The following is an 11,648-nucleotide window of genomic DNA, read 5'->3' on the forward strand; positions in this document are numbered from 1 at the left end:
GAGAGCTGCCAGGATCAGTTTGCAGCCACAGCCTGAACTCACAGCTATTCATAGAGCAGGTGAGAGAGGTCAAGGAGTCGTTGTTAGTTTGGCAGGGATTTTTAATACCTCTGCAACTGAGAAAAAGTGGCGTTAGAAGTAAAAAAGTGCTGAAAAGTAACACAACAGAGCAGCATAAATAGGCTGACATTTTGAAAAATACCCTTACTCGACTTGTTGCCAAGAGTTAAATGAGAAGATTGATATCCCTTTCAGGTCTGTATGAAGCTACAGCCAGCAGCTAATTAGCTTAGCACAAAGACTGGAAACAGGTGGAACAGTTAGCTGGTCCACGGAGACTGCTCCCGTCCAAGAAGTAGTCCAAAAAATACCTCCTGTAGCAAAGTGGCATCTTTGTACAGATGAAAGGACTGAATTGAAGAAGTCAAGAAGGTCGATATCATTCTCGTGTCTGTACACTAAACATGAAAATCCAGCAGCCGGTTATCTTAGCTTCTTTCTCATACTGTAAACAATAGGGAAAAGTTAGCCAATCCAAAGCTAACAAAATCCATGAGCTGTAACTTCCTGAAATCTCTGCTGGTTGCCCGGCAACTGCCTCTGTTAAAGATATGATGCAGAACATAACCATAAGCAAAACTGCCAGTTTTTGTGCAGATTCTTCGCGTGCTGGTAGGCGGAGTTTATTTCCCAGGCTAGCTGCTTCCCCCTGTTCCCCCCAGTCTTTATGCTAAGCTAACGAGCTCCTGACTGTAGCTTTACGTCTGGCATACGGATATGAGAGCACTATCGACGACGGTCTTTGGCATCAAAGATGCGATTATAACCGAGCCACGTCCATGACAGCTGAGTAAACTCCATCCACTGAAGACTTCGGGTGAAAGCTACAGAAAGAGTTCATGAACTGACCTTGAGTTGAGATTACTTAGTTAAAATTAAGCCCTTTTTGTTTTTAGAATCAGACATTGTCCTGGTTCATGCAGTGTGAACATGAGAAGCAGACAGGCATTCTGTAAAGGGGAGCTTTATTGCATAAATACATTGTTTTAAGAGTGCAGAGTGCTTATCTATATCTATTCACACAGGTCTTGCATTAGCTCACAGTATGCAAAATTATAGTAAGACTCAATCATAGTTGGGGGGGGTATAAGAAAGGACACAGGAGACAAGGGGAGATACTTTGTACTTCTCAAGTCATTTTTAAATCATTTTTGTTTGTTTCATTTGCATGTAATTAAAGTACGTTTCAGCAGGAGTCTCAGTGGTATGTGGTGTAAATTATGGACTGTGCTCATATGAGGGTGTATGTGTGTGTGTTCATCGGTTCCAGTGCATGTACTTTGATGTTTGCGTGTTTCAGGCTACGTGTGCTGTCAATATGCTCGCGTGTGCATGCGTGTTCACAGGTCATCGGTCTCTCCGTCAAAGGGGATGTTGTCCAGGTCCATGTGGATGTTCGAGTTCTCCTCACTGCAGACCCAGCCGATGGGCGTGCGGTTGAACGAGGGGCGTGAGCGGATGTCGGCCTGCAGGCTGGGCAGAGGCTCCGGCTCCTCACTGGCAATGGTGAGCTCCGGGAGTTCAAAGGTCAGCATCTTAGGCGGCTTGTCGTAGCCGCCGTACGGCAGCGCCGTCCTGAGGAGATAAGAAGATGAAATACATAGCGCCATGACGAGTGTCTGTGGTGCAGCGTAACAAATTTCAGCAAAATGACCAGAGAGATATGCAAATCAACCACAAAGATGCACAAACAGCTACAAAGAAACACAAAACAACCACAAAGAGACACAAAACAACCATAAAGAGAAGCAAAATGACTTCAAAGAGACAACAAACGACTACAAAGAGACAATAAACAACCACAAAACAGCCATAAAGAGATGCAATGTCTCATAATCCATCTGGCTGCTTTTTTATTGCTTATTCAGACTAATTAGTAATTAAAAAGGCGGCAGCTGCTCTTACTCTTACAACAGCTACTAACATTACATCGGACGGGCGTCTACTGTAGGGTTCAAATGAGATTAACGTGATTACATCTGGAATGAAATGTTGTGTAACAGTGCAGCATGTGAAGTCAGCATCAGTGCTGAGTAAAGAGTGGCTTGGATTGCACCTCATTTCTGCATGACTTGGACGTAAGCCTCTTCGAAAATGATAAATGCACTAAAAACGTAACTTAACTTTCAATTTAAAGTTAAATAACTCGTCTTCTTGCATTGAAAATACAATTAAAATCTGTATGCAGTTGCATGTGTATTCTGCAGCTTCTCAAATATGAGATTTTGCTGCATTTCTATGTTTCAAATCTCTTTAAACTGAATATATTTTGTTTTAAGACTGTTGGTCAGACATTTTCTTTTTTAAGATGAACATCCAAATATTACATCATTAATTAACACCACTTTTCCTGATTCTTTACATGCTGAACAGTTGAAAAACATATTGGTGAATGAATTCAGCATGTACCTGTTGAAGCTCTTGTACAGAGGCAGGTCTGCGTGCATCTTGATGGGTCCCGGCATGCAGGACTTCATGGTGGCTGTCAGCTCCTCGTTGCCCTTCATGGCCCGTTCCCACGGCGATACATAGGTGCGTACATACTCCGCCCTCCTCTTCTCCTTCTCCGCCTCCTCGTCCACTGTCTCCTCCGCCACTGAGACACAGGGGGACGGGGACGAAATAGAGGGGAGGACCAGAGAGACTAAATGCAGAATCTCCATAGAAGGGACACATCTTAAAGAAAATATGAGCTACCTTCCTCCTTTGGCATCTCAGGCTTTGGTGGAATAGGGGGAGGGGACATCAGCAGGTTCTCGAGGTTCTGCTAGAAGACAAAAGAGGAACATACAGTCTGATCAATACACACACATACACAAAACGAATGCACACACACACACACTCCTCTTCCTCAGTCTTACTTTGTTCTCGTTGGTCACAATGAACTTCTCAACTCTCTGCTGCCTCATCTTGAACATCTTGGAGCCCTTGTTCTTGAGCAGGGAGAGCTCCTCCAGCATCACGTCCTTGGGCGTCTTGATCTTGGTGCCCAGGTCGAGCTCGGAGGCCTCGGGGTCTGACTCATCATCTGGCACAAACAGGAAGGGAAACAGTCGGTGGTACAGTATGACCATCATGTGGCGTGAAGTGGATGGGATCACAAGTGGTAAACAGATTTATTTAAAAGGGATGGTACAAAGTTGTTTACAGTGAGAGCATCTGTTCACATTAAAACGACTAGCTTCCTGTTTGATACTACATCCTTTGACAGTATGATACGCTGTGAATTTAAGACCGATTTAAGACTTTTGTCATTCTGAAAATTAGAAAAGGTGGAGGGTAACCCTGCAGAGATCTTTTAGTGCAAATTCAAGGAATGGTTTCACATTTGCTGAGAGCTAGATAAGAAAATACCACTCTCATTTCTGTGCAGTAAATCTGAAGCTACGAAAACCAGCACGTTAGCTTAGCTTAGCATAAAGACGAGAAAAAGGGGAAAGCAGCTACACTGGGTCTCTCCACAAAATATGCCTACCAGAGCCTCTAAACTCGATAATTGTTACATCTTGTGTGCAGAAGCCGGAGTGTATTGCAGTTTTATGGTGAATTATGCTAAGCTAAGCTAAGCTAGCCATTTTCTGACCAGCATCATATTTAACAGGCGACTATGAAAGTGGTATCAACTGCCTCATCTAACTCACAGCTAAGAACGAACAAGCATATTTTCTCAAATGTCAAATCATTCCTTTAAGAATTCCCTGTTAACGTTAAAATTCATTTTTTAAACAGTTTCTCATGAACTACCGCTCCTACCTGAATGAAAGAAATCTGGCTCGTGTATGCCGTGATGATTTATCACCGTGCAGGCTAACATTTTTTAAGCATTTTTTGTTATTAAAGCCTTGGCTGAGGTGGTATACACTCTGTGAAATGTGCTCTCGCTTATCAGCTAAATCCATTTGGCAAATTAAAAGGTGGGTTTACCTTCCACTACATGTCTCATATTGAATGAGGGATGTATAAGACTGTAAAGGGCGTACTTTTATCCTCTGGCTTCCATGCTTTCCTCGTTGTGATGAATTACAGCCTTGAAGCCTGTTGTACGGTGTTAAAGGATGTGTGTGTGAAACCAGGGGAGTCGTAGGGGTTACTAGGGCAAAGCATTATGGAGGAAAAGGGCACTGGGGAACGCCACAGCAGGTTGTCTGGTAGGACTGTTTATGGAGGGAAATCCTTGTAACACACTGCCTCTCTCACGGAGAGAGGGATGGAGAGATCTGATGGATTTTACTGCTCCACAGAGCTCCTCATAAAACACTCCTTCTCATCCACCACGTACGCTCTGATATCACTCATAACACCTGGAGTCCAGCCATAAACCAGCGCACACACGCGGACACACTCCCACGAACACATCTATAAAGCAGGGAGTTGGCATTGCAATGCTGCGGAGAGCTGTTAGCAGTACCTCGTAAATCAGACTTGTGCAAGTGGGTGTGTGTTAAGTGTGTATGTGCGTGTGTGTGTGTGTGTGAGTAATTGAGGCTGCTGAGCAGAGCGAACTCTCCCGTGGGGATATTGATTAGAGCGTTAATTCAGAAGTATGTGAAACTGGAGCTGGCTGCTGACTGGGAGGAAATTGGACGGACTGACAGAGGCAGGGGTGGACAGACGGAGGCATGGGACACATGACAGAGTGGCAGGGATGATGGGTAGATGAGTGGGCATTAACTGGAGCAAAATAAGGGATAGGCAGGATAAGCTCCTGGATGACTGACTGACTGAAAACAAACTGGTGGAAAGATACAGATGTGGCTGCAGATGTGACAGCAGAACGAGTGGTGGAGAGACAGCAAAGGACACAAATGGGGAAAGACATGAACAGATTGTTGAATGACAAGCATAAGACACTGGGAGCATGCTGAGATCGTTTGCTCAGAGATTGTCAGATAATACGTTGTGGGTGGTGCTTATGAAATAATCTATTATGCAACCAGTAAATGTAAGTTTTGTTGCTGGCACGCTATTACAACAATATGAGCCATGCTTGCAGCGCAGTGAGGCTCTACTCAGGCTCAGCAGTGCTTTTGAGCTAAATGCTAACATGCTCACCTTGACAGTGCTAACATGCTAATGCTAAATAGGCAACGACAAAAGTTATTTCAAATCATCCTGAGGCAGACGTGAACATATACACCAAACGTGCAATAGTTGATGCAACATTTCATTAAAGCAACTACGATGAACTTTCGTTTTTATGTTGATTTTGTCGGCCCCTGTGGACAAAAGCGGTACAGCTTTGGTGCTTGGCATGAGCCATAGCAATGTAGCTGTACAAGGCTAAAGCATCACAATTACCAGATGTGCATGTAGCAGGTATGCAGGTACACATGTGCAACAAAAATCAGAATCATTCGACCAGCTGAAGTAACCTACTGTGAGAGATGTCCAACAAACAACAGATGTTAAGCGGTGAGCAGAAGGATAAAGTTGGCTTGAAGCTAACAATGAGCACGCTGAAATGTGACTGCATCTACATCTAGCAGACAAAACACGCCCAAAGAATTTTAATCATGTATTATTTGCTTAACGTGACTAAAAAAAGGAGCACAGAATGTGGCACATTTGCACATTTGTCTACTTGCTAAAGGCGAAACAAGTTGAATGAAGAACAGCGGCAGGTTGTGTGTAATGATCAGGATTCTCGTCATAACAAAAATCAGATCTCGTCTGTCACAAACTCGTCTCTCTGACGCGCATTCACCTGTGGAAGGTGACCACAGAGACATTCGAACAAAAGCTGTTGCCCCGTGGATGCAGACAGCTAATCAGAGGCTCAACCAGGTGCGTCTTCATCATCTACTTGCAGGATGCTGAAGTGGAGGACAGTGAGGAACAAACCGAGGAAGATTAAGACCAAACTTTGTATGAAATGAGTACCCGACAGTGCATCCCTGACAATCACCATATTAACAAAGTACAGCATGTAAAGACATCACATTAATGACCACTTGGCTCCTTAAATCTTAAGATGTGGCCAGAATAATATAAATATATTTTGCATTTGTGGATTTAATGCTTAAATATGAACTATTTCCCACGTTTTCACAAGTTGCATTGATTCCACTTCAGTTGCCGCTTCCACGCAGCTTCAAACAAATATAGCGGGAGCTGAGTCACCATCTGGTATTTTGTGTTGCCTCTAATGGTGACAGATTTGTGGCTGCTCTGCCATCTGATAATGACCCACATCCCTGCAGGAGATGCCACATGCATGTTAGAGATTGTGTTACTGCTTGGAACAAGTGTGTGTGTGTGTGTGTGTGTGTGTGTGTGTGTGTTCTCATTTAATTGTAGTATCATAAGACCACATGCAATGATTTACACCCACACAGTTCAATGTGCTGACAAATGGACTTGCTGAGCTGGGTTATCAGAACACACGGGAGGTAGAGGAGGCTCTTCGAGGGAGGTGGATGAAGATGAGCGGCATGTGATTGGTACGCTGTTTGTGTGTGAGTGTGTGTGTTTTACCATTCTGGGTGACGTTGGACAGGTCAGTGATGATCTTGTTGGCCTTCCTCTTGTTAGAAGGTGCAGGAGTTGTGAAAGGCATGGCTGAAAGGACATAACAGAGAGATGATGGCTTCATCATAATAATCATCATCATCAGCTCCTTTCGCCCAATTCTCAGGCAAAGAATTGCAGCCACTTTACACAGAGTTCAAAAAGAGAACTCAGGGTCCAGCTTTTTCTGGATCTTTCTTGTGCATCTCATGGTCTTCATCAGCAGATGGATAAAATTCAATTGCTCCACCTGTTGCAACGCTCATCATGTCAAATCAGGCAATTCTAGAGTCATAGATTCTTGCTGAGAGACGTGACGGGAGGCGTTAGGGGCTGACTTCCGGGAGCAAGAATGTGAACAAACAGCGGTGGCGTTTATGACACTGGCTGCGTTGTTCCACCTCCACCGACAGCATTGTTCCTATTGTGCTTCACCGTGTTTAAAGCTGTGGGCCGAAGAGCATTCTGTGCTCCTATTGGTCAACGTTTGTAGCATGTCACAGAATTCATCATGGAGGGCAACAAATATCTCAACAGTCTTAGTTAGCAGCTAGAAGAAGCATGGAGCGTTTAGTAGCTAGTTGGTGGAGACCAAAAATGGAGCTAAACGGAGAAAAAATGTTGGCTTTACTTTCATCACGTCAACATGCCTCCATATGAATGTTGCTTCACCATAACAACTCTATGAGGTGATGATATGTAAGTGCTGTGTTTGCAAGAAGAACGACAGCATCGTTCGTTTCAGCAAGTGCTCCTGAACGGCATGTGTTTACATCGTAATGACAAAGCCATTGCAACGGGAAGCTTGATGGGAGCAAGGGAGGAAGTCAGTTGACAAAGTCCACGTGTTTAAAGACGTACGCATAATATATTTTAGTAGTGGACGAGCAATAATAAATTCTTGGCGATCTCGCATTAGCTTTTGCTCATCCATGCGGTTGCTGTCTGGAGATCAAGAGTGAGGCTTTTAAAAACTTTCTCACTTTTTGGGAGACTAGTCTGCAAGAAATGCGTTCACTCAATATTATCATTACAACATACAGTAAATACTTTGTGTGTTACATTGCATTGTGTATCATATCTTTAATTTTCTATTAAGCACTTTGTTCAACATTTGTAATTCAAATATGCTCTATTATTTCTGTAAAACTGACTTTAATTTATACCTTAAGAGAGACTTAAATAATCAATAAGAATTATTCCCCCACTGCTTGAATATATTAAGTCTCAGGGGTCCAGCAAAGAGCATGACAGATATAGCAACAAGACGCTGACAGCCAGTGAAATATGATACAGGAAAAGTGTTAAACTTTTCCATAAATATTTCATGAGAAAGTCTAAATTGATTTCCAAGATATATTTGTGCATGAAGTTGCACATCACGTCCTAAATTCCAGCCGGCTCCAGCAGAACCTCGCTGGGTTCCCTAATTAAGTTAAGCACACTTTAAACATCGTGTATAGCCCCCGCATACCCTTGAGAACACTAATTCCCAGTGGCAGCTCGCATCTCTCTCGACTAACCACTCAGATGGGGGCCGGCAGTATGTCGCTGTCTATTGCAAAGGTCGAAAGCAATTATGTAAGGCTGGAGGTGAGTCCCAGTACAAGAGAAAAAGCTGGAGGGCCCATCTACAGGGAGACGGTTAGTGTAATTGCTTTTCATCCGCTGTAATTGAAGCTCATTTCCTAGCCTGGGATTCAGTCCTGGGCTATTTTTATTAACACATGTTCTATAGCACAGTGGTGAGTGGGAACGTCATCAGCACAAGACATGCGTGCAAGTGCACACACACACACACACACACGGATTTGCACAACAGCGTCTCTCTTGGGATTAATGTGAGTCAGTGGATTAAAAACTGGAGATTAAAGGTGTTTTTGGACGTTCCGGGAAATGCAAGATGGAGGCTGCGCTGATGGCGGCTGCGGGAGCAGCGCGAGGGCCCGGGTCCTGTTACCTCCCTGAGTGGAGAGGTGCTCCTGTCCCCCGCGACCAGCCTGTTTTAGCTCCAGATAAATCTCGGGGGGACAGCTGGGAAGGAAGGGCATCAGTAAGCACATTCCCAAATGCACACATACATCCATACCCGCGGACTAAAAACTCCACCGCACAGGGCCACATTCCTCACCTACCGCGGTGTTAGGTAAGAGCTGGTGGAAGCACAGGAAAGTCATCCACCAGCTGCCTCTCGTGTTCAAATTTGTTTTAATTGATAGTCTAATTAAGTTAAATTAACTTTACTTGCGAAATAGTGAATCTGCCACATAACTGTCAGACTATTTTTGAGGTGAAGCCTTTCTTGAGCCCAAAACAGTCCAGTGGCGCCAACTGATTCCCGTAATTAATTCATCCGGTTACAGAAGCCTCCACAGGCCATAGATGGGGGCTTCCCCAACAGCCAGAATCTGCTGATCAGAGGAATCAAATGAATATACAAACCGTAAACGTCCTCTTGTACTTAAAGAGGATCCAGAATTATTTGACAACTCAGTGACCACCAGCGCCGGATAATCCACAAGCACTCAAGGCATGTGTGAGAGAGATTTCTCTGGCTTCTGTCGATGCCATCGCACATCTTCACTTCTCTAATGTCTTACCTAAGACCCAGGTGTCCACAGGAAGACGCAGGTCCCAGAAGGTCCCAGAACAGGTGGGCCAGAGGAAGAGGAATACAGATTCCCAGGTAGATTTGTGTCCCAGAACTTGTATTGTACTGCCTGCCCTCCTCTTCGCCCCAGAGAGAGTGAAACCCTATCAGCAGGGCTGCTCCAGTGCTATGGACCTGGCCTCAGGGGGTTGGAGGGGGGCTGGGGTGAATTGAGTGGGGGGTGAAGAGGGAGGTGGGTGTGGTGTTTTGAGTTCAGATGTTGGTAAGATTAGTAATAATACGAAACTGATAAGGTAACTTTTACTCAGGTTTTACTGAAGTTATTAGACTGGTTTGATGTCTCTGGAGCTGTGGGGAAACAGTCAGCTGCAGCTTCTTTCTACTGTATTCACACCAAGAAAAAAATGTTTTTGCTGTAATGAGATGATGTTATTGACCTTCCTGATGTCACAGGTGGCAAAAATTTAACTCCTGCAATGTGAATAGTTTACAAAATAACAGAGAGAGCTACCTGATCAACTCTTTACAGCTTCCATTAATAAGAATGAGACAAAATACACACATGTTGCTCGGATGACTATAAAAAACAGCCAAGGAGGTTTTCAAGCATGCATGGTAGTTCGTTTTGCTTGTAAGGACTGGAGCTGTTGACATGTTGACTGACTGTGCAAACCTCACTTAAACAGGTGCCGTAGACTGAATGTCCTCTGGGAAGCTGTTAAAAATGCTTAGCTATCCTGTTTGCAACGCTCGCCCGTGGTCTTCAGCCCGAATTTCGATGCTGGATGTCAGTGAAATGATTAAGATCAGCCTTGTGAATCATTTGTCCCACGCCTGCCAATCGCAGGGGAACAGGGGCCTTTTGATAACATGACAAACAAGACAAGAGAAGAGGAAACATCTTTCCAGCAGCGACTGTGTTCCTCTGTCACTTGGTTTTACGCGCCTGTGGGCATTTGTGCTTTTGTTGACGTGTTTCGCTCCCCTGTCATCGTCTCTTCGTACGTCCTCGTCAAACTGACAAACCTTTGGCTATGATTTGCAACTTCATGCCCGGTTTGTGCCTGGCAGCAGTTATACCTGCATTATCACGTCAGTCACAGTTCCTCATCGGCCCTCCGCCTCTTATATTCAACCGGTAGCCTTTGTAAGTCACCGTCACTTTGTCGGCTTCTCTGCGCAGGTGCAATGTGGAAAAAAAGCTATTCAGGCTTTATATTTCTCTGCTGTGTCGCTGTGAGTTTTGCATGCTAACGTTCCCTTTTTAGCACTGAAAGTATCACCAAAGTGATGATTCGTCATCTAGGGACCATGAATGTCTGCGCAGTCTCATGTGGCAATGCATCAGGTAGATGCTGAACTACTTTACAGGACGGTGATAACGTTGACCTGCTGGTGGCGCTGGATAAAAAATGTCAAACATTCACTGACAACCACTAGAACACAAATGTCTGCTCAAAATCTCTTTCCCTTTACAGTTTGGACAAACGTGGTAACATTTCCATTGCACAGATACAAATCACTGTGCAGCATGGAAGTCCTGACATTGGACGGACCCGGTGGCCTTGGTACAGAGGTGTGTGTGTAGCCAGGTTATAAATCCGTCAATGAATCCAACGCCCAGTTCAAAGGTTTATTAACACGCTGGTTGGTTGTTAGAAATTACCCTGTAGTAATACTTTATTGAGCCAAACAAATCAGTTAGCAATGAGTTAGAAAACAATCAAGAAACTCATTTTTTCCAAAATAATAACCCTCAAAGGATCGATCCACATTATCTGACCTGCCCCTAAACCCTGACCCTTGACCCCAAACACTCGGCTCTGTTGACCCAGAAACACGGCGCGAGGAAAGAGCCTGTTTGGCAGATCCGAGGGTGGAGTTGGGATGTACGAGGTAGCTCGTCCTCTCCACTCTCAATCACATTGTAAAAAAGCCATCAGAATTAAGAGTTTAGCACCAGGCCAAATAGCTGGAGATTAACGGCTCCAAAAATAGGTGAAATGGGCTGTGTGTGTGTGTGTGTGTGTGTGTGTGTGTGTAACTAAGAAAGAGAGGTATTAACAGAGGAGAGAGACCGAAAGAGGGAGAACTGTAGAACTAATTTGGTAATTTGGCCAAGAGTTAAAAGAGCCACTTCAGTCATTACTATAAGTGCAGTTACAGCTTTTATATATTTCTAAAATCCAGTGACCTAGTTTGCACAAAAGTGAAAATGCTGCACAGTGCAGGGATGTGTGTGTGTGTCTGTGTGTGTGTGTGTGTGTGTGTTTTGTACCCTCCACTAGTACAGCAGCTAAGCTTACCAGTGGACCTGAACAGGACTCCAGTTAGCAGCTAAAGTTAGCCCCGTCTGTCACCTGATCCCAGTCAGGGGTCGTAGGTCAGAGTCCTTTCCGTGGCCGTGGTTGGGTTTCACAGGTGGCTGTCATTAAACTGCTGTGAAATGTAGGCCAACAATCATGCAAGG

At 44.4% G+C, this 11,648-nt stretch overlaps 1 protein-coding gene across 1 annotated transcript; it reads right to left on the minus strand.

Annotated features, from left to right (window-relative positions):
- Positions 1-1,400: 1,400 nt before the first annotated feature.
- Positions 1,401-6,616, minus strand: myoz1b (myozenin 1b). Its single transcript, XM_041963222.1, has 5 exons — positions 6,535-6,616; positions 2,922-3,088; positions 2,758-2,827; positions 2,470-2,656; positions 1,401-1,635 (listed from the first exon to the last, which is right to left on the minus strand). The coding sequence occupies exons 1-5, from the start codon at positions 6,614-6,616 to the stop codon at positions 1,401-1,403; spliced, it is 741 nt and encodes a 246-aa protein (XP_041819156.1).
- Positions 6,617-11,648: the final 5,032 nt, after the last annotated feature.

This window comes from Chelmon rostratus, chromosome 21 (assembly GCF_017976325.1).
Source record: "Chelmon rostratus isolate fCheRos1 chromosome 21, fCheRos1.pri, whole genome shotgun sequence".
NCBI classification, from domain to species: domain Eukaryota; kingdom Metazoa; phylum Chordata; class Actinopteri; order Chaetodontiformes; family Chaetodontidae; genus Chelmon; species Chelmon rostratus.

Excerpts from the sequence above, each read along its gene's own strand:
- myoz1b (XM_041963222.1), bottom strand. The coding sequence starts at position 6,616 with ATGCCTTTCACAACTCCTGCACCTTCTAACAAGAGGAAGGCCAACAAG. Across the intron at positions 3,089-6,534 it reads GTCCAACGTCACCCAGAATG|ATGATGAGTCAGACCCCGAG; the intron begins GTAAAACACACA and ends TGTTTGTGCCAG. Across the intron at positions 2,657-2,757 it reads TGAGATGCCAAAGGAGGAAG|TGGCGGAGGAGACAGTGGAC; the intron begins GTAGCTCATATT and ends CCTGTGTCTCAG.